This window comes from Salvelinus namaycush, unplaced genomic scaffold, assembly GCF_016432855.1.
Source record: "Salvelinus namaycush isolate Seneca unplaced genomic scaffold, SaNama_1.0 Scaffold5, whole genome shotgun sequence".
Lineage (NCBI taxonomy): Eukaryota > Metazoa > Chordata > Actinopteri > Salmoniformes > Salmonidae > Salvelinus > Salvelinus namaycush.
Window position 1 is genome coordinate 386,047 of NW_024061197.1, and position 23,070 is coordinate 409,116.

The 23,070-nt window shown below is 45.4% G+C and overlaps 1 protein-coding gene across 2 annotated transcripts in view; it reads left to right on the plus strand.

The window, feature by feature from the left end:
* The window catches only part of LOC120041668 (ubiquitin carboxyl-terminal hydrolase 7), a 46,001-nt gene extending 24,688 nt beyond the window's left edge, over positions 1-21,313 (plus strand). The window contains exons 12-31 of one of the 2 annotated variants that reach the window (XM_038986534.1): positions 3,033-3,142; positions 5,289-5,466; positions 6,307-6,451; positions 6,632-6,762; positions 6,993-7,127; positions 9,147-9,248; positions 9,413-9,518; positions 9,932-10,024; positions 10,665-10,732; positions 11,187-11,287; positions 11,499-11,652; positions 12,057-12,124; positions 12,617-12,719; positions 13,584-13,661; positions 14,647-14,747; positions 15,004-15,103; positions 15,196-15,315; positions 16,881-16,952; positions 17,353-17,443; positions 19,811-19,923. In XM_038986534.1, coding sequence (XP_038842462.1) covers positions 3,033-3,142; positions 5,289-5,466; positions 6,307-6,451; positions 6,632-6,762; positions 6,993-7,127; positions 9,147-9,248; positions 9,413-9,518; positions 9,932-10,024; positions 10,665-10,732; positions 11,187-11,287; positions 11,499-11,652; positions 12,057-12,124; positions 12,617-12,719; positions 13,584-13,661; positions 14,647-14,747; positions 15,004-15,103; positions 15,196-15,315; positions 16,881-16,952; positions 17,353-17,443; positions 19,811-19,917 — 2,163 coding nt within the window. In that variant the 3' untranslated portion in view covers positions 19,918-19,923. Of the gene's footprint in view, positions 1-3,032; positions 3,143-5,288; positions 5,467-6,306; positions 6,452-6,631; positions 6,763-6,992; positions 7,128-9,146; positions 9,249-9,412; positions 9,519-9,931; positions 10,025-10,664; positions 10,733-11,186; positions 11,288-11,498; positions 11,653-12,056; positions 12,125-12,610; positions 12,720-13,583; positions 13,662-14,646; positions 14,748-15,003; positions 15,104-15,195; positions 15,316-16,880; positions 16,953-17,352; positions 17,444-19,810 lie in introns of both variants that reach the window. The other variant, XM_038986533.1, reaches the window with a different exon arrangement.
* Positions 21,314-23,070: the final 1,757 nt, after the last annotated feature.

Consider the following 23,070-nt stretch of genomic DNA (forward strand, 5'->3'; position numbering starts at 1 on the left):
GTACAGGATTTATAGATGCTTTATTAACACTCAGGCTACATAACATATTCATAATGGGTTTATATAGAGTTAATGATGGGTGTAAATGTGCTTTATGAACATGGCCTATAGGTGAGGCTGTAGAACAGGTGGGCAATCATTTTTGGTTTGAGGGCCACAACGAGATTTCAAAATTCTTAGGATGGATTTGTTGGTCAAAATCAATTGTTTGGACCAGAGAAGGGTCAGTTAATTGAACATCTCTGGTCCTGTATAATCTACACATACTTTCTGGTCCTGTATAATCTACACATACTTTCTGGTCCTGTATAATCTACACATACTTTCTGTCTAGATTCAGACCTGGAGGGGTTCTGGACCTGTATAATCTACACATACTTTCTGGTCCTGTATAATCTACACATACTTTCTGTCTAGATTCAGACCTGGAGGGGTTCTGGACCTGTATAATCTACACATACTTTCTGTCTAGATTCAGACCTGGAGGGGTTCTGGTCCTTTATAATCTACACATACTTTCTGTCTAGATTCAGACCTGGAGGGGTTCTGGTCCTTTATAATCTACACATACTTTCTGGTCCTGTATAATCTACACATACTTTCTGTCTAGATTCAGACCTGGAGGGGTTCTGGTCCTGTATAATCTACACATACTTTCTGGTCCTGTATAATCTACACATACTTTCTGTCTAGATTCAGACCTGGAGGGGTTTCTGGTCCTGTATAATCTACACATACTTTCTGGTCCTGTATAATCTACACATACTTTCTGTCTAGATTCAGACCTGGAGGGGTTCTGGTCCTGTATAATCTACACATACTTTCTGGTCCTGTATAATCTACACATACTTTCTGTCTAGATTCAGACCTGGAGGGGTTCTGGACCTGTATAATCTACACATACTTTCTGTCTAGATTCAGACCTGGAGGGGTTCTGGTCCTTTATAATCTACACATACTTTCTGTCTAGATTCAGACCTGGAGGGGTTCTGGTCCTTTATAATCTACACATACTTTCTGGTCCTGTATAATCTACACATACTTTCTGTCTAGATTCAGACCTGGAGGGGTTCTGGTCCTGTATAATCTACACATACTTTCTGGTCCTGTATAATCTACACATACTTTCTGTCTAGATTCAGACCTGGAGGGGTTTCTGGTCCTGTATAATCTACACATACTTTCTGGTCCTGTATAATCTACACATACTTTCTGTCTAGATTCAGACCTGGAGGGGTTCTGGTCCTGTATAATCTACACATACTTTCTGGTCCTGTATAATCTACACATACTTTCTGTCTAGATTCAGACCTGGAGGGGTTCTGGACCTGTATAATCTACACATACTTTCTGTCTAGATTCAGACCTGGAGGGTTTCTGGTCCTGTATAATCTACACATACTTTCTGGTCCTGTATAATCTACACATACTTTCTGTCTAGATTCAGACCTGGAGGGTTTCTGGTCCTTTATAATCTACACATACTTTATGTCTAGATTCAGACCTGGAGGGGTTCTGGTCCTGTATAATCTACACATACTTTCTGGTCCTGTATAATCTACACATACTTTCTGTCTAGATTCAGACCTGGAGGGTTTCTGGTCCTTTATAATCTACACATACTTTCTGTCTAGATTCAGACCTGGAGGGTTTCTGGTCCTTTATAATCTACACATACTTTCTGTCTAGATTCAGACCTGGAGGGGTTCTGGTCCTGTATAATCTACACATACTTTCTGTCTAGATTCAGACCTGGAGGGTTTCTGGTCCTTTATAATCTACACATACTTTCTGTCTAGATTCAGACCTGGAGGGTTTCTGGTCCTTTATAATCTACACATACTTTCTGTCTAGATTCAGACCTGGAGGGTTTCTGGTCCTTTATAATCTACACATACTTTCTGTCTAGATTCAGACCTGGAGGGGTTCTGGTCCTGTATAATCTACACATACTTTCTGGACCTGTATAATCTACACATACTTTCTGTCTAGATTCAGACCTGGAGGGGTTTCTGGTCCTGTATAATCTACACATACTTTCTGGTCCTGTATAATCTACACATACTTTCTGTCTAGATTCAGACCTGGAGGGGTTCTGGTCCTGTATAATCTACACATACTTTCTGGTCCTGTATAATCTACACATACTTTCTGTCTAGATTCAGACCTGGAGGGGTTTCTGGTCCTGTATAATCTACACATACTTTCTGGTCCTGTATAATCTACACATACTTTCTGTCTAGATTCAGACCTGGAGGGTCTCTGGACCTGTATAATCTACACATACTTTCTGGTCCTGTATAATCTACACATACTTTCTGTCTAGATTCAGACCTGGAGGGTTTCTGGTCCTTTATAATCTACACATACTTTCTGTCTAGATTCAGACCTGGAGGGTTTCTGGTCCTTTATAATCTACACATACTTTCTGTCTAGATTCAGACCTGGAGGGGTTCTGGTCCTGTATAATCTACACATACTTTCTGGTCCTGTATAATCTACACATACTTTCTGTCTAGATTCAGACCTGGAGGGTTTCTGGTCCTGTATAATCTACACATACTTTCTGGTCCTGTATAATCTACACATACTTTCTGTCTAGATTCAGACCTGGAGGGTCTCTGGACCTGTATAATCTACACATACTTTCTGTCTAGATTCAGACCTGGAGGGTTTCTGGTCCTGTATAATCTACACATACTTTCTGGTCCTGTATAATCTACACATACTTTCTGTCTAGATTCAGACCTGGAGGGTTTCTGGTCCTTTATAATCTACACATACTCTGTGGTCCTGTATAATCTACACATACTTTCTGTCTAGATTCAGACCTGGAAGGGTTTCTGGTCCTGTATAATCTACACATACTTTCTGTCTAGATTCAGACCTGGAAGGGTTCTGGACCTGTATAATCTACACATACTTTCTGTCTAGATTCAGACCTGGAAGGGTTCTGGACCTGTATAATCTACTGGAGGTAGGACACGTGGATGATGAGTCAGTAGATTTACTGGCCATGTGTGTGTTTTCAGGAAGCGGAGAAGGGGGTGAAGTTCCTGACTTTCCCTCCCATACTGCACCTGCAGCTGATGAGGTTCATGTACGACCCTCAGACCGACCAAAACATCAAGATCAACGACAGGTAACACACACCGACACACACACCTGTCTAAACATGTTGATTCCACAGGTACACTGACTATACCAAACATGAAGAACACCTTCCTGATATTGAGTTGCACCCCATTTTGCCCTCAGAACAGTCTGTTTGTCGGGGCATTGGACTCTACAAGGTGTTGAAAGCGTTACACAGGGATTCTGGCCCATGTTGACTCCAATACTTCCCACAGTTGTGTCAAGTTGGCTGGATGTCCTTTCGGTGTTTGACTATTCTTGATATACACAGGAAACTGTTGAGCGTGAAAAACCCAGCAGCGTTACAGTTCTTGACACAAACCAGTCCGTCTGGCACCTACTACCCTACCCTGTTCAAAGGCACTTCATATGTTGTCTTGCCCATTCACCCTCTGAATGGCACACATACACAATCCATGTCTCAATTGTCTCAAGGTTTAAAAATCCTTCTTTAACCCGTCTCCTCCGCTTCATCATCACTGATTGAAGTGGATTTAACAAGTGACATCAATAAGGGATCATAGCTTTCACCTGGATTCACCTGGTCAGTCTGTCATGGAAAGAGCATGTGTTCATAATGTTTTCTACACTCAGTGTAGGTCATGGTAACTTAACCCCCCGTGTAGGTCATGGTAACTTAGCCCCTCTGTTAGGTCATGGTAACTTAACGCCCCGTGTAGGTCATGGTAACTTAACCCCCCGTGTAGGTCATGGTAACTTAACCCCCCGTGTAGGTCATGGTAACTTAGCCCCTCTGTTAGATCATGGTAACTTAACCCCCCGTGTAGGTCATGGTAACTTAGCCCCTCTGTTAGGTCATGGTAACTTAACCCCCCGTGTAGGTCATGGTAACTTAGCCCCTCTGTTAGGTCATGGTAACTTAGCCCCTCTGTTAGGTCATGGTAACTTAGCCCCTCTGTTAGGTCATGGTAACTTAACCCCCCGTGTAGGTCATGGTAACTTAGCCCCTCTGTTAGGTCATGGTAACTTAACCCCCCGTGTAGATCATGGTAACTTAGCCCCTCTGTTAGGTCATGGTAACTTACCCCCGTGTAGGTCATGGTAACGTACCCCAGTGTAGGTCATGGTAACTTAACCCCCCGTGTAGGTCATGGTAACTTAACCCCCCGTGTAGGTCATGGTAACTTAACCCCCCGTGTAGGTCATGGTAACTTAACCCCCCGTGTAGGTCATGGTAACTTAACCCCCCAGTGTAGGTCATGGTAACTTAACCCCCCAGTGTAGGTCATGGTAACTTAACCCCCCAGTGTAGGTCATGGTAACTTAACCCCCCAGTGTAGGTCATGGTAACTTAACCCCCCAGTGTAGGTCATGGTAACTTAACCCCCCCGTGTAGGTCATGGTAACTTAACCCCCCCGTGTAGGTCATGGTAACTTAACCCCCCAGTGTAGGTCATGGTAACTTAACCCCCAGTGTAGGTCATGGTAACTTAACCCCCCCAGTGTAGGTTATGGTAACTTAACCCCCCCCCCCCCCCCCCCCCGTGTAGGTCATGGTAACTTAACCCCCCGTGTAGGTCATGGTAACTTAACCCCCCGTGTAGGTCATGGTAACTTAACCCCCCCGTGTAGGTCATGGTAACTTAACCCCCCCGTGTAGGTCATGGTAACTTAACCCCCCGTGTAGGTCATGGTAACTTAACCCCCCCGTGTAGGTCATGGTAACTTAACCCCCCCGTGTAGGTCATGGTAACTTAACCCCCCCGTGTAGGTCATGGTAACTTAACCCCCCCGTGTAGGTCATGGTAACTTAACCCCCCCGTGTAGGTCATGGTAACTTAACCCCCCGTGTAGGTCATGGTAACTTAACCCCCCCGTGTAGGTCATGGTAACTTAACCCCCAGTGTAGGTCATGGTAACGTACCCCCAGTGTAGGTCATGGTAACTTAACCCCCCCGTGTAGGTCAAAGCCCCACTGGGGTAACACAGCACCTGTCTGATGTCCTGAATGGAGCTCACATTGAAGCTACAACACAGGAAGAACATGGACACGATAATACTGATCACAAAAACACCTTTTCTTCCTCTCGCCCCCTCTCCTTCTCGCCCCCTCTCCTTCTCGCCCCCTCTCCTTCTCGCCCCCTCTCCGTCTCGCCTCCTCTCTGTGTCTCGGTCTCTCCTCCCCCTCCCAGGTTTGAGTTTCCGGAGCAGCTTCCCCTGGATGAGTTTCTCCAGAAGACTGACTCTAAGGACCCGGCCAACTACATCCTGCACGCCGTGCTGGTGCACAGCGGAGACAACCACGGAGGACACTATGTTGTCTACCTCAACCCCAAAGGAGACGGGAAAGTCAGCGTCAAGGAACCCATCGTGAGTCCCCCAACCCACCAATCAGTTAAATGCAGTAGTATATTTGATCATTAATGGGGCGTAAGAACTACGGTTGTGTTGTCAACATGAAAGGTGTTTTATCAGGTTATTAACATAGTAAAGGGGGAATCATGTCAATATGCAGCCAACACTCTGCTCATGTGTGTCCTGAGAAATGATACAATGACGGTACATAAACAGTTTTCTTAATAACGTACATCTGTTCCTCTCTCCCTCTCCGTTCCCGTCTCCTCTCTGTCTCTCCTTCTCCGTACCTGTCTCCTCTCTGTCTCTCCCTCTCCGTTCCTGTCTCCTCTCTGTCTCTCCCTCTCCGTTCCTGTCTCCTCTCTGTCTCTCCCTCTCCGTTCCTGTCTCCTCTCTGTCTCTCCCTCTCCGTTCCTGTCTCCTCTCTGTCTCTCCCTCTCCGTTCCTGTCTCCTCTCTGTCTCTCCCTCTCCGTTCCTGTCTCCTCTCTGTCTCTCCCGCTCCGTTCCTGTCTCCTCTCTGTCTCCGTACCTGTCTCCTCTCTGTCTCTCCCTCTCCGTTCCCGTCTCCTCTCTCTCTCCCTCTCCGTACCCGTCTCTCCCTCTCCGTACCCGTCTCCTCTCTGTCTCTCCCTCTCCCTACCTGTCTCCTCTCTGTCTCTCCCTCTCCGTTCCTGTCTCCTCTCTGTCTCTCCCTCTCCCTACCTGTCTCCTCTCTGTCTCTCCCTCTCCGTTCCTGTCTCCTCTCTGTCTCTCCCTCTCCGTACCCGTCTCCTCTCTGTCTCTCCCTCTCCGTTCCCGTCTCCTCTCTGTCTCTCCCTCTCCGTTCCCGTCTCCTCTTTCTCCTCTTCCTCCAGTGGTGTAAGTTTGATGATGACGTGGTGTCACGGTGCACCAAGGAGGAAGCTATTGAACACAACTACGGTGGCCATGACGACGACCTATCAGTACGTCACTGCACCAACGCTTACATGCTGGTGTACATCCGCGAGTCCAAACTCAGTAAGTCACCTTATGCTGCTTTACAACTCAGTAGCTTAAGTCAGGATATGATTACTTTTATAACTCTATGAAGCCTTATAACTCAATGCTATGAAGCCTTATACTACCTTTTTGTAGCACATGGTAGTCAACGCTTCGGGGGAGGTATTGTTAGATAACCCTGTGTTTACCCGTCTCCAGGTGAGGTGCTGCTGGCGGTAAACGACGTGGACATCCCCCAGCAGCTGGTGGAGCGGCTTCAGGAGGAGAAGAGGGTTGAGGCTCAGAAGAGGAAGGAGCGGCAGGAGGCCCATCTCTACATGCAGGTCCAGGTAAGGCTTGGAGCTCCCCCCCCCCCCCCAGTCACAGGTCCACATAATAACACAACAGCTTTTGGAGAATGTTGGTGTTATGAATCACTTGTCTCTCTCTCTCTCTCTCTCCATGTCTCTTCCCCCTCCCTCTGTCTCCCCCTCGCCCTCTCTCTCTTCCTCCTTTCTCTTTCTCCTCCGCCCTCCTGCTCGCTCGCTCTCTCTTTCTCCTCCTCTCTCTCTCCTCCCAGATTGTGACAGAGGACCAGTTCTGTGGTCACCAGGGTAATGACATGTATGATGAGGAGAAGGTGAAGTACACTGTGTTCAAGGTCCTGAAGAGCTCCACGCTGCAGGAGTTTGTCCAGAATCTCTCCCAGACCATGGTGAGACTCTCTCTGTCTCTGTCTGTCTGTGTCTGCCTGTCTGTCTGTCTGTCCTCTCCTCCGTTAACCTTTAACTTCTTATGGCTGCAAGCCCGAGGTCGGTACACCTATGACAACATCCAGCTCAAAGTGCAGGGCGCGAAATTCAAAAAAAAATATTTTTTAAATATTTAACTTTCACACATTAACAAGTCCAATACAGCATATGAAAGGTACACATCTTGTGAATCAAGCCAACATGTCCGATTTTTAAAATGTTTTACAGGGAAGACAAAATATGTAAATCTATTAGCTAACCACGTTAGCAAAAGACACCACTTTTCTAACTCCATCAGTTTCTTACTCCATCAGGTGCTATCACAAATTCGACCAAATAAAGATATAAATAGCCACTAACCAAGAAAAAACTTCATCAGATGCCAGTCTGATAACATATTTATTGTATAGCATAGGTTTTGTTAGAAAAATGTGCATATTTCAGGTATAAATCATAGTTTGCCATTGCAGCCACCATCACAAATCTCACCAAAGCGACTAGAATTACTACAGAGAGCAACGTGTATTACCAATTTACTCATCATAAAACATTTCTTAAAAATACACAGCCCATAGCAATGGAAAGACACAGATCTTGTGAATTCAGACAATATTTCCGATTTTCTAAGTGTTTTACAGCGAAAACACAATAAATCGTTATATTAGCATACCACATGTGCAAACGTTACCCGAGCATTGATTCAAGCCAAAGAGAGCGATAACGTTATCATCGCCAAAATATATTAATTTTTTCACTAACCTTCTCAGAATTCTTCCGATGACACTCCTGTAACATCATATTACAACATACATATAGAGTTTGTTCGAAAATGTGCATATTTAGCCACAAAAACCGTGGTTATACAATGAGAATAGTAGCAAAACTGGCCTGAAAATGTCGGGCGCCATCTTTGACAGTGATCTTGTCTAATGAATAACTATTCATAAACTTGACTAAAAAAATATAAGTTGGACAGCTATCGAAAGACAAATTAGTTCTTAATGCAATCGCTGAATTACATTTCTAAAATTATCCTTACTGTGCAATACAGGGTTCGCCAAGCGAAGCTATACCAAAAAAAATGGCGGAATATGCGTTTAACATTTTTCTACAGAACAACGATTTATCATCTTAAATATTTCTTACTATGAGCTGATCTTCCATCAGAATCTTGGGCAATGTATCCTTTCTCCGGTCTAATCGTCTTTTGGTCGAAAGATGTCCTCTTGCCCTGTCGAAATGGCCACTAACGTTCGGCATGTACTGGAAACGTGCCCAGCCGTTCAAAGTGCATCACAAAGAAATGCCTCAAAATCGCACTAAACGGATATAAATTGCTATAAAACGGTTTAAATTAACTACCTTATGATGTTTTTAACACCTATAACGAGTAAAAACATGACCGGCGATTTAGAAGTGGCTAAACCAAAGCTTGGAAAGAGAGCCAGTCCGACGTCCATCGTGCGTCAGGCGCAGGAAGAAAAGAAAGCTACTTCCGCCTTGTGCTCTTTTATACAGGCCCTGATTGCGCAATCGACTCCATTCAAATTGTCACCTCTTACTGACATCTAGAGGAAGGCGTAGGCAGTGTTTGTATCCTCATAGCATTTACAGGGACCTTAAAACTGACCTGGGACCAGGGGCCAAGATTTCTGAAATCTCACTCCCTGTCAGGAAAAGTGCTGTAGAATGAGTTCTGTTTCACTCAGAGACATAATTCCAACGGTTATAGAAACTAGAGAGTGTTTTCTATCCAATAGTAATAATAATATGCATATTGTACGAGCAAGAATTGAGTACGAGGCCGTTTGAAATGGGCACCTTTTATCCGGCTACTCAATACTGCCCCTGCAGCCCAAACAGGTTAACCTGCCGTTCGACCACTGTTCTACTTCTCCTGGAGGACGCCAAAGTAAGAAACCTGGAGAGGAACTATGCTTGTGTGTATCCCCAGTCTGACAGTGTGTATTGATGTGTTGCAGGGTTTCCCACAGGACCAGATGAGGCTGTGGCCCATGCAGGCCCGGAGCAACGGCACCAAGAGACCTGCCATGCTGGACTACGAGGCAGACTGCAGCAAGTCTGTGAGTAACACAACCACCAGGTTGACCTGGAAACTGTCCTGTAGTCTCTTGGAAGACAGTAGAGGGACTGGTGTGTGTAGATGTGGTTTGTGTGTGTGTGTGTGTGTGTGTGTGTGTTTAACCCTGTGTGTGTGTGTTTAACCCTGTGTGTTTGTTCTCCCCAGATGATAGACTTGAGCGACAATGAGAATCCCTGGACTATATTTTTGGAGACGGTGGATCCTGAGATGGCTGCCAGCGGAGCAACGTTACCCAAGTTCGACAAAGACCGTGAGTTTAGACATTTATTTTACAGATTATTACCAGTTTATCAACGACTGTTATTCTGATAATCCTTTATTCCCAGGTTGTTTAGGACACGGGGCGTTAACGCCCTCTGACTGGGGGGTTAACGCCCTCTGACTGGGGGGTTAACGCCCTCTGACTGGGGGGTTAACGCCCTCTGACTGGGGGGTTAACGCCCTCTGACTGGGGGGTTAACGCCCTCTGACTGGGGGGTTAACGCCCTCTGACTGATGACCACTAAGTACAAAGCAGCTAGTTAAAGCCATTTTACTTTTCGAGATGAAATCACAAGTCGTTTCCAAGAAATGGAAATGTTTTTTTCATGTAACTGTGGTCAAGTAAAAATAGATTGTCCTTTTGTTTTTAATGATCATCCTCAAACTCTCTTCTCTTTTCAGACGACGTCATGTTGTTCTTGAAGATGTATGATCCAAAAAGCAGAAGCTTAAATTATTGTGGACATATCTACACAGCTATATCCTGTAAAATACGTAAGTATCCTGCTGTGTCTGGGCTGTATGGTACAGACTCCTCTCCTAACATATCTACACAGCTATATCCTGTAAAATACGTAAGTATCCTGCTGTGTCTGGGCTGTATGGTACAGACTCCTCTCCTAACATATCTACACAGCTATATCCTGTAAAATACGTAAGTATCCTGCTGTGTCTGGGCTGTATGGTACAGACTCCTCTCCTAACATATCTACACAGCTATATCCTGTAAAATACGTAAGTATCCTGCTGTGTCTGGGCTGTATGATACAGACTCCTAACAACTCGTAAAGGGGGGGGGGGGGGGGGGGGGCTGTGCCACCTTGTGGACTGGTTGCGCCACTTTTATTTGAATTTAATTGTTTTACTTTTGTTATCATTTAAGCCTATAGAGTGCAGGAAATGTCAGAGGGGGTTTCGGTTAGAGGGGGTTTCGGTTAGAGGGGGTTTCGGTTAGAGGGGGATTCTGTTAGAGGGGGATTCGGTTAGAGGGGGTCCCTCCAGGCCTCCCCCTCCTTACTCAGCAGCACCACCTTGTTAAATCCTGAGGAGAACCCTGTGGTGGATGTGGAGTAGGATTAGAGTTGAAAGGTGTGTGTGTAAAGCAGTGTTAAATGTACGCTGTTCTCTCTACCAGGAGACCTGCTGCCCGTCATGTGTGAGAGAGCAGGCTTTCAACAGGAGACCAGCCTTATCCTCTATGAGGTGAGAACTCACACACACTGGCTGGTAAATCTGATCTGGGAATCAAACCACTAGTCCTCTACACTGGGTGGTGCATGTTTAAATTAAAGGGTAATTACACCCAAAAAATTTATATAAAAAAAAATCCCAGACCAAAAAAATGTCCTGCTGTGGTTTGACCATTGGTGTGGACAATTTTTATTCTAAGGTCCTACATTTGACTATCTCTTCCTGGGTTAGTTTTACATCTTTTGACAAAACAAACATTTACTGCAGTAACTGTTGCCATTTAATTTTCCTGCTGGACTGAACCAAACCCCTAAACCGCAATACGTACCAAACTGTGAGTTCGGTAAACGGGCTTGGTGAACTCGTAACCCCTACCACACACACACACACACACACACACACACACAACTCCAGGTCTATCACATCTACACAAACAGCCTCCATCTCCCATGTGTCTGTGTTCCAGGAAGTGAAGCCTAATTTAACAGAGCGGATACAGGACTACGACGTGTCACTGGACAAGGCCCTGGATGAACTCATGGACGGAGACATCATCGTCTTCCAGAAGTAAGTCATTCCAACATGGTCCTGGGAATCTAACGACAACCTACAGGAGGGAACAGAGATGGAGAGCCCTGTCGTAGAGAATGTTATGCTCGTCACAACACATCGTGTTTGGAGAATTCAGTAACATATTGACTAGCCTCTCCCAGCTAATGTCTGTATTCTGTCTCTCTCCTCTCCTCTCCTCTCCTCTCCTCTCCTCTCCTCTCTACAGAGACGACCCAGAGAACGACAGCAGTGAGCTGCCCACAGCCAAGGACTACTTCCGGGATCTCTACCACCGAGTGGACGTTATCTTCTGTGACAAGACCATCCACAACGACCCCGGCTTTGTTGTCACACTCTCCAACAGGATGAACTACTTCCAGGTAACACACACACACACACACACACACACACACACACACACACACACACACACACACACACACACACACACACACTCCCAACAGGATGAACTACTTCCAGGTCAACAGGAGGTCACACCGTCTTGCATTGTGACTGTTCCTTCTGTATTTGAGTATTGTTCCACAAAGCTAGTGTGTTTGTTAAAGACATGCTCCGGTACTTTGGCCACTAAAAGTATTTTTGAACCTACTGCTTTGGGCTGGATGTGTCAATGTGTTTGTTGTTAATATATGTATAATGTATGAGCAGAATTACTGTCTTACCTCAATTTGCCATGAAATCCGTAGTTTGAAAGCAACTGTTTTCTTGAAGCTGTGCTGCACCCTACAGAAGTACTGGAGAATCTGTTTAACCTGTCTGTTAGGTGGCGAAGACGGTGGCTCAGAGGTTGAACACAGATCCCATGCTCCTCCAGTTCTTCAAATCCCAGGGGTAGGACTGCCGTCACACACATGGACACACACTCCGCTTTCACCTGACACACTGAGTCAGTACAACAAGTTTGAAGCCCCAAGTTAACTTGTTGAGTAACCTGTCCCTCTCTCTCTCGTCCTACTCCCTCCCTCCTCTTCCTTCCCTCTCTCTCTCGTCCTACTCCCTCTCTCTCCTCCCTCCCTCCCTCTCCCTCCTCTTCCTTCCCTCTCTCTCGTCCTACTCCCTCTCTCTCCTCCCTCTCTCTCCTCCCTCCCTCCCTCCTCTTCCTTCCCTCTCTCTCTCCTCCCTCCCTCTCTCTCCTCCCTCTCCCTCCCTCCTCTTCCTTCCCTCTCTCTCTCATCCTACTCCCTCTCTCTCCTCCCTCCTTCCCTCTCCCTCTTGTCCTACTCCCTCTCTCATCCTACTCCCCCTCTCTCCTCTGTCTCTCGTCCTCCTCTCTCTCCTCCTCCTCTTTCCTCCCCCTCTCCTCTCCTCTCTGGGCAGGTACAGAGACGGACCTGGGAATCCTCTCAGACACAACTATGAAGGAACTCTCCGAGATTTGCTGCAGTTCTTCAAACCACGTCAGCCCAAGAAACTCTACTACCAACAGGTAGGGCTGTGTGTGTGTGTGAGATATGATAGACAGTCATCATTGATGGTGACGTGACAGCGGATGGCTGAGTCTATTTGAAGTTGCCTGGCGCGTCCCAGTGAAGAGCGGTGTGTGTGTCTCGGTACACAGCAGAGCAGCATGCGTGTCACTTCCTATCAGTCCCCATTCAGATGTTTAAGATACGAGTCCATCGGTCTGCAGACCCCAAACCCGTCCAAATGGAGAATGCATCAGTCAGGGAAACCCCTTCATATTGTCTTTACATTCTACACCTCATCTCTTGTGACTGAAGATGTGTGGACCTGAGCATGTCGCTGTGTTGACCGTCATTGATCAGGTTATTTTACATGGAGAATAACCCCTAGACAATATCAGTAGTCTAGTCAAACTGAGCACTGTGTTGACCCTCATTGATCAGGTTATTTTACATGGAGAATAACCCCTAGACAATATCAGTAGTCTAGTCAAACTGAGCACTGTGTTGACCCTCATTGATCAGGTTATTTTACATGGAGAATAACCCCTAGACAATATCAGTAGTCTAGTCAAACTGAGCACTGTGCCCAGCGTCACACGCTGACCAATGAGAGGTATCTTGCACACCGTCAGCATTCAAATGATGAAATGTCTTGTGTTGATATGAGGCTTTATCAGTTGACTGACAACAGATGTTATTATGTATGTGCTGTTGAACATGGTGTGAAGTACCGGAGACGTCTCTCATCTGGATGTACCTGCTGAACGGGGACATTAGATTACCACTAGTTTTAATTTAAACAGTCAGTGCATTTGGTCATTTGTAGATATACAGCAAAATATATGTGAGAGAGTGAACTGACTGTTAATGTTGTCTCCTCTCAGTTAAAGATGAAGATCACAGACTTTGAGAACAGGAGGAGCTTCAAGTCCATATGGCTCAACAGCCTGTACAGAGAAGAGGTAACATACACACTCCCCTCCCTGTTTATATTACACACAGTGAAGATACAGCCTATACAGAGAAGAGGTAACATACACACTCCCCTCCCTGTTAATATTACACACAGTAAAGATACACCTTTTCAGTTGACTTTATACTCCAGCTTTTGGGATTTCAGATCAAATGTTTTCTGAGGCGACAGAACAGAATGTCACATTTTTTTATTTGAGGGTATTTTCATATCTGTTTTACTGTTTTAGAAATTAAAGCACTTTATGTATCATGTATTAAAATAGTCAAAGGTTTATTATTTGGTCGCATATTCCTAGCATGCAATGACTACATCCATCAAGCTTGTGACTACCAACTAGTTGGATGAATTTGCGGTATGTTGTGCCCATTAGAAATGAATGGTAAATAATGTTTTGTCATTGGAGTCGCTTTTATTGTAAATAAGAATAAAATGTTTCTAAATACTTCTACATGAATGTGGATGCTACCATGGTTACAGATAATCCTGAATGAATCATGAATAATAACGATCACTCATACCCCCAAAATCATGAATAATAATGATCATGCTCCCCTGTTATTGGTTATGGTGGGGGGCGGGGCATGATCATACCGCCCTGTTATTGGTAGTAGTGGGGGGCGGGGCATGATCTTTAATGTTACACCAAAACAAACTGCAAATTTATCCGACAAGTTTGTATTCACAAGCTTGATATATTCATTGCGTGCTAGGAATATGGGACTAAACTTTTGACTATTTTAATACACCCAAGTGAATTTGTCCCAATACTTCTGACTTCTTCATAAGGGGGGGGAACTCGATGTATAAAGTGCATTAATAAAATAAACATGTGTATGAAAATACCCTCAAATAAAAGGTAACATTCTGTACTGTCACCTCGTATGAAAAATGTAATCTCACTCAGGCTTTCTAACCTTTGACCCTGATGATGAATAAATGATTTTCATAACTAACTCTCTGTCTCCCTCCAGGAGATCACTCTCTACCCAGATAAACACGGCTGTGTCAGGGACCTGCTGGAGGAATGTAAAAAAGCTGTGGAGCTCTCCGACAAAGGCTCAGAGAAGCTCCGGTAAGCAGAGAGACTGTCACCACAGTGCTGCCCTCTGCTGGTCAGGCCTGTATTACATCCAGTGGTTCTTCATTGCTATTATTATGCATGACTGCTGCTGTTCTCTACTTTTCTCCACCCTGCCTCTAACCTCCCTCTTTCCCTCCCTCTCTCCCACTTTTTTCTCCCTCCCACACTCTCTCTTTCCCCCCTCCCACACTCTCTCCCCCCCCTCCCACACTCCTCCCATCCCTCCCTCCCACCTCCCCCTCTCCAGACTGTTGGAGATAGTAAGCTATAAGATCATCGGGGTTCACCAGGAGGACGAGCTGTTAGAATGTTTATCTCCCGCCGCCAGCCGTACCTTCAGAATAGAGGTACGTTCCTCCTCTCCTAACCTCTCTCTCTCTCCACACCTTCAGAATAGAGGTACGTTCCTCCTCTCCTTCTAACCTCTCTCTCGCTGTAGGAACTTCCTCTGGACCAGGTAGACCTGGATAAGGACACTGAGATGTTGATTCCCGTCGCACATTTCCACAAGGAGGTCTTTGGAACGTTTGGAATCCCTTTCCTTCTGAAGATCAGACAGGTGTGTGTTGTCTTACTCTGTTACCTGTCTGTCTGTCTCACTGACTGGATCTGGTGTGACTGACTGTTCTCACTGACTGGATCTGGTGTGACTGACTGGATCTGGTGTGACTGACTGGATCTGGTGTGACTGACTGGATCTGGTGTGACTGTCTGTTCTGACTGACTGGATCTGGTGTGACTGTCTCTCTGTGTGTTGACTGACAGCCTACTGCTGAAGCATGTCTGTTCTACTGTCTCAGAGGTGTGGAGGCTACTGTAACTGCTGCTAAAGTCAAAGCCTCTCCTTCATCGCTCAGGATGGAACTGCTACTGTTTTACCATAGAATGTTAAAACAAAATCCTATTTAACAAACAGTTCATTGCTTGCAGTATTACTTTAGTGCCTTGTTGCAAACAGGATGCATGTTTTGGAATATTCATATTGTGTACAGGCTTCCATCTTTTCACCCTGTCAATTAGATTAGTATTGTGGATTAACTACAAATGTTGCCACTGAGGAACCATTTTGGGTTTCTGTTTAACTTTTGTATGAGTGAAGCTTTTAGTTAGACCTTTTATTAATGCTTTAATATTTACATTTCAGTCCCCCAAAACATATTCATTATATAAATAAGCACGTTTACTTTTGTCTGGGTTACCATTCCAAATAAATGTAAATATTATTTGCTCATATAATTTGAAAGATGAGTAGTCTGGAGTAGACGGCGCCGTTAGTAAATACATAAACTGTGATGTGATTAGAGTTAATCAGTGCGGTTTCTTCATTTTATCTTCTTCAAAAATAGTTAAACTTGAGTGATCTCCGTATAGTTAACACTTAGTTCGATCTGATCTTAAGAGAGCATTTCAATGGCCAGAACAAATACATATGGAGACAATGGACAACCTTGTTTAACTCCTCTGGCCAGTTCAATACTTTCTGAGAAGTAAACATTATTTTACGATTTTTAAATCTCGCTGTTGCTGTACATGACTTTAACCAATTGTACAAGAGATTCCCCAAAGGTCTTTTTCGAAGTCTGCTGTTCTATTCACTAAGCATTTTGCCAGGATTTTTGCATCACAGCAATGAAGTGTAAGGGGCCTCCAGTTTTTCTTCTTTTCCGGTTGGATCTTTATACTTACCACCTGGGTCCTGTTTCAGTAATAATGAAATCAGACCTTGTTGTTGAGCGTCTGATAGTCTACAGTTTTTATAGGAGTGGGTAAAACATTGTAATAGTGGATCTTTGAGTACATCAAAGGTTTGATATACAGTTGAAGTCGGAAGTTTACATACACTTAGGTTGGAGTCATTAAAACTCGTTTTTCAACCACTCCACAAATTTCTTGTAAACAAACTATAGTTTTGGCATGTTGGTTAGGACATCTACTTTGTGCATGACACAAGTAATTCTTCCAACAATTGTTTACAGAGATTATTTCACTTATAATTCACTGTATCACAATTCCAGTGGGTCAGAAGTTTACATACACTAAGTTGACTGTGCCTTTAAACAGCTTGGAGAATTGTACCGCTGCTGGGTTTTTCCTGTGCGTTTGACTGACTCTGTGTGTTCTCAGGGTGAGCCGTTCAGAGATGTGATGAGGAGGATTCAGAGCATGCTGGAAATCCAGGAGAAAGAGTTTGAGAAGGTCAGTACTTTCTTCCTCTCTCCACTCCCTCCCTATTCCTCTCTCCACTCCCTCCCTATTCCTCCCTCCCGCTCTCTCCTCCTCCCTCCCGCTCTCTCCTCCTCCCTCCCGCTCTCTCCTCCTCCCCTCCCGCTCTCTCCTCCTCCCCTCCCGCTCTCTTTCTCTCCTCCCCTCCCGCTCTCTTTCTCTCCTCCCCTCCCGCTCTCTTTCTCTCCTCCCCTCCCGCTCTCTTTCTCTCCTCCCCTCCCGCTCTCTTTCTCTCCTCCCCTCCCGCTCTCTTTCTCTCCTCCCCTCCCGCTCTCCTCCTCCCTCCCTCCGTCAGCCATCTATAGCCTTCAACCAGGAGGGTGGAGTTTAAACTGCTTTATGAATACTCACTGTGTTCTTTGTTTGTCTGCAGTTCAAGTTTGCGATTGTGATGATGGGCCGGCATCAGTACATCACTGAGGATGAGTACGAGGTCAACCTGAAAGACTTCCAGCCACAGCCAGGTACACTACTACTAACTTCTATCAACTACTACTACTAACTACTAGTTTTGCACGGTATACCAAAACTTTGATACTCTTTTGAGACTAGAACATGAAAAACGGTTCGGTACTACACTTTCTGTTACTTTTGGTGCTTGTGTCAAATGTTGTCTACGGATTGAGAGGATCCAGTCTGTCTCGTAATTTGTCTGAATCTTCTCTTGGGGGCAGTAGCTAGCCAGGCTACCTGTCTACTCTAGGGGGGGCAGTAGCTAGCCAGGCTACCTGTCTACTCTAGGGGGGGCAGTAGCTAGCCAGGCTACTTGTCCTCTCTAGCGGGGGCAGTAGCTAGCTAGGCTACCTGTCTACTCTAGGGGGGGGCAGTAGCTAGCCAGGCTACTTGTCCTCTCTAGCGGGGGCAGTAGCTAGCTAGGCTACCTGTCTTCTCTAGGGGGGGCAGTAGCTAGCCAGGCTACCTGTCTTCTCTAGCGGGGGGGGCAGTAGCTAGCCAGGCTACCTGTCTTCTCTAGGGGGGGGGGCAGTAGCTCGCCAGGCTACCTGTCTTCTCTAGGGGCGGGCAGTAGCTAGCCAGGCTACCTGTCTTCTCTAGGGGGGGGGGCAGTAGCTAGCCAGGCTACTTGTCCTCTCTAGCGGGGGCAGTAGCTAGCTAGGCTACCTGTCTTCTCTTGGGGGCAGTAGCTAGCTAGGCTACCTGTCTTCTCTAGGGGGGGGCAGCAGCTAGCCAGGCTACTTGTCCTCTCTAGCGGAGGCAGTAGCTAGCTAGGCTACCTGTCTTCTCTAGGGGGGGGCAGTAGCTAGCCAGGCTACCTGTCTTCTCTAGGGGGGGGGGCAGTAGCTAGCCAGGCTACCTGTCTTCTCTAGGGGGGGCAGTAGCTAGCCAGGCTACCTGTCTTCTCTAGGGGGGGGCAGTAGCTAGCCAGGCTACCTGTCTTCTCTAGGGGGGGGGGGGGGGGCAGTAGCTAGCCAGGCTACCTGTCTTCTCTAGGGGGAGGGGGCAGTAGCTAGCCAGGCTACCTGTCTTCTCTAGGGGGGGGTTAGTAGCTAGCCAGGCTACCTGTCTTCTCTAGGGGGGGGGCAGCAGCTAGCCAGGCTACCTGTCTTCTCTAGGGGGGGGCAGCAGCTAGCCAGGCTACCTGTCTTCTCTAGGGGGGGGGCAGCAGCTAGCCAGGCTACCTGTCTTCTCTAGGGGGGGGGCAGCAGCTAGCCAGGCTGTGCTTGCGCATGTAGCTGAAACAGCGTGAGCCATTTTTGAGGAGTAAGCAAGAGAAAATGCAGTCAGCATGGCTCAAATAAAAACCACCTCCGGCCCGCAGCTTGTTGACCAAACTGTCTGCAGAAGTCAACTATGGGAATACTTTGCTTACAGAGCAGATGACGAGGGCCAGCCCACCTAAACAACTAGGCAAACGGTGGAACAAAACAGTGCAGTGAAAGAGAGGTTTTGTTCCAAAATGACAACGGACAAATATTTTACACCTCACATTGTAACGTCATCATTATTCTACTTAATGTGAATCATTAGTGTGTGACAATGACATGACACTATATTCAGCATGACATGGACATGTGAGCATTATAATATGTTTACACAACCCTAAAGTAAGGTCAAATGCACTCATAACTTGACAGCAATACGTTTAGAGTACTTCACGTTTGTGTGGACTAGCAAGCCAGCAGTCCTGGGGCAGAGCGTTGCACCCTGGGAAATGAAATGCTCTCTGGGAATCTTAGTATGCTGTGTAAATTAGATTGTATCTCTGTCATATAGACTATTGCAATATAGAAGCTTCAGAAATGAGTTTCAATGAGTGTTTTGTCATTTTGGAACTAAACTATTAATTTAATACATTCAACTATTTAGCTGTTATGAATTATAGGTCTAATTAATGTGATTTGACCCAATATTATGGCCATAGATGAACAAATGAACCCTCTCTCAAATTACATGTAGTTGTACAATTTATGTTGTCTGCTGAGTTTCTGGGGTTTGGATCAGGAACATGGTGTTCTATTTTGGCAAGAAATGGAATGTCGAGGAGAAGATATTCCGTGTTGTGTTGATAACTGGTAGAAAGAACCAAATATCAGCCCATGGGTTATTCTGGGACTTTTACTACTAACTACTACTAACTACTGCCACTACTAACGACTACTTATACTAACTATTGCTGCCACTACTACTAATACTAACTATTGCTGCCACTACTACTAATACTAACTACCGCTGCCACTACTAACGACTACTAATACAATCACTGCTACTAACTACTACCACTGTTACTACTACCAACTACTACCACCACCATGCTTTCTCTCTCTCAGAATGTTAACTATGTGCTGTGGTTTTGTAACACCTCTCCCCTCTAGGTAACATGTCCCACCCTCGACCCTGGTTAGGCCTGGACCACTTCAACAAAGCCCCGAAGAGAGGTCGCTATACCTACCTGGAGAAAGCTATCAAGATCCACAACTGAGCAACCCTCCTCTCTCCTCTTCCTCCTCTCTCTTCTTCCTCCTCTCTCCTCTTCCTCCTCTCTCCTCTTCCTCCTCTCTCTCTTCCTCCTCCTTAACCCACCATAACCACAGACTGTAACCAACCAAGTGTCTGTGCCCCACCTCTAACACCTTCCACAGACAGACACCGTGATGTCTCCTCCTGTCTCTGTCACACGGATCCATCCATCCATCCATTAGCAGGCTGCTGATGATGATGATGATGATACTATACCCCCTTCCTCCCAAAACCCCCTCTTCCTCCCCCCCACCACCACCCTTCTACTGTTTTTGAGGCTGTTAAGTTTTTGGCTTCTCTAACTCCGACTGCCTATTTTTGTCTGGATGAAAGAAATGAAATTGGAGAAAAGGACAGGATGATGAACTTGACTTTTTCCTGGTTTATTTTTTGTTTTTGTTTTTAATAATAAGAGTTGTTTCAAAACGTAAAGAGTGCTGCTGCATATAGTGGGGGGTGACGAGGCAGAGAAAAGAGAGACATCATCGTTAGCAGAAACCAAGAAGGATGATTTGGTCTTTTAAAGAAGAGAACCAGTTGCAGAAGGGTTGAAGCTTGAGACTAGTATTCCTGATGTGATCCTCTTCATATCCCCCCTCCCCTTTAGTCAACTAGTCAAAGTGTTTCCATCTTTAAAAACAAATTCAGTTTTTGTCTTTTTTCTGCAATATCTTCTTGTATAATAAAATAAAAATCCACAGCATCTGTTTAAAATAAATGTAAAAAGAGAACAAGTGGTCTGTACTTTCATCTTGCACGTTGCCACTTCATATCAACGCCGTTTCTCAGGACTGGTAAATGGCAACTTGGTCGTACGTATGATTTTAATGTTGCCCTTCCTCTCCTCTTCCCCTGTTCCCTCCCTCCCTCTCTCCCTGAGGGTTTGTGATGGCGTGTATCTCCTCTTCTCCCGTTCCCTCCCTCTCTCCCTGAGGGTTTGTGATGGCGTGTATCTCCTCTTCTCCCGTTCCCTCCCTCTCTCCCTGAGGGTTTGTATCTCTTCTCCTGTTCCGTTCCCTCCCTCCCTCTCTCCCTGAGGGTTTGTGATGGCGTGTATCTCCTCTTCCCCTGTTCTGTTCCCTCTCTCTCTCCCGGAGGGTTTGTGATGGCGTGTATCTCTGGTGTTTGTGTTGGGGGAGTTTGACTGAGCAGTGCTGCTTTAGTAGGAAGCCTCGGCCATTAGTGAGCCCTCTGGTTTCACCATATATACACAGAACCAGTGTTACTATAATTATTACTAGAACAACCAACACACTGACCGATTTTCTTAAGCACAGATGGAATGCCCCCCCCTCCCATAAAAACGCATCATAGTTGGCTTTGTGAAGAGATTTGAAATTGTGTGTATATATAAAAAACAAAAAAAACATGTAAAATGAGAAACACAGAACGTTGTTGTTGGTGGCTACAAGTTGAAATGATTCAGGTGTTCATATTCCTTGTGTAGTTTGTTTTTGTTTTTGTTTAGGGTTCCTTGATTCTTTAGATTCTTGTTGTTTTTGGTTCTGTTTTCTCCTGTTTGTTTTAACTAACGGCACCCGTTGGTTCTGATAGTGATGTTAAGGGTTAAGATAACGAGCTGCGGTACCGACCGGTGGGATTAGGGTTCAGAAACGATGCTAACGTTTCCCCCCCAAAAAGACTCCCAGGTTTTCCACAGATCCCAGTTGGAGGATTCCAGACTAGCTGCGTATACTCCTCCTGATTCCCAGGAATCTTCCAACAGGGGTTTCTGGGGAAACCCAGGGAATTCTGGGAAAGTTACTGGAGTTTTGTCACCCTAGATGAGATCAGGGCCCGTTATCCACAAAGAGTCTCTGAGTAGGGAGTGCTGATCTAGGATCTGTCCGTAGAAGCTTATTCCTTTACGATCTAGAAGGCCAAACTGCTGCTAGAGCAGCACTACTATCCTGAGACTCTCGGTGGATAACGAGCCCTGATCAACACCCATGTTCCTCCTTGATTGGGTGTTTTTCCAGTTGAAGCTCGTCCCTGTAGCGGCAGTGTACCACGACTACTCCTGTATATTGCCTTTTTTTTGCTGGAAAATGTATGTTGAATAAAAAATTTGTATAAAAACATGTCCGCTCGCTGCTATAGTCCCGTCTGAGTTAAAGCCTGTTTATATGGAGCGAGTGTAGAGACAGAGTGGACAAAACATTCACCTCTTTCCATGATGTTGACTGACCAGGTGAAATGCTTTGATCCCTTATTGATCTCACTTGTTTAAAAAAATATTTAAAAAACACTTCAATCAGTGTAGATGAAGGGGAGGAGACGGGTTAAAGAAGGATTTTTTTAAGCCTACAGACAATTGAGACATGGATTGTGTGTCATTCTGAGGGTGAATGGGGCAAGACAACATATTCTAAGTGCGTTTGAACAGGGTAGGGTAGTAGGTGCCAGATGCACCAGATTGTGTCAAGAACTGCAACGCTGCTGGGTTTTTCACGCTCAACAGTTTCATGTGTATCGAAAATGGTCCACTACCCAAAGGACATCCAGCCATCTTGACCCAACTGTGGGAAGCATTGGAGTCAACATGGGCCAGCATCCCTGTGGAACACTTTCCAGACTGTACGGTCCATACCCGACGAATTGAGGCTGTTCTGAGGGAGAAGGGGGGTGCACAACTCAATATTAGGAAGGTGTTCCTAATGTTTTGTACATTGTGTATGTGTTAAAACAATGCTGAGAAGGACAGCACCAGGTCTAGCAGGTTGTCTTGTAAGGCCTGCTTCCAGAAATATACCAATTTGTGTTTAAAGAAAATATAGTGGAGTTGTGGTGTCTAGGAACAGTGGGTTGGGGAAGGGTTCAGACCCCTTGACTTGTTCCACATTTTGTTAAGTTACAGCCTTATTCTAAAACTGATTAAATATTGGTTTTTCCTAAGCAATCTACACACTACCCCATAATGACAAAGTGAAAAAGGTTTTTAGAAATGTTTGCAAATGTATTAAAAACAGAAATGTCTTCTCTCGACATTGAGCTCAGCAGCATCGTGCTTCCATTGATAATCCTTGATGTTTCTATAACTTGGAGTCTACCTGGAATTTAGACTCTACTTGGAGTCTAAATTAAATTGATTGGACATGATTTGGAAAGGTGCACA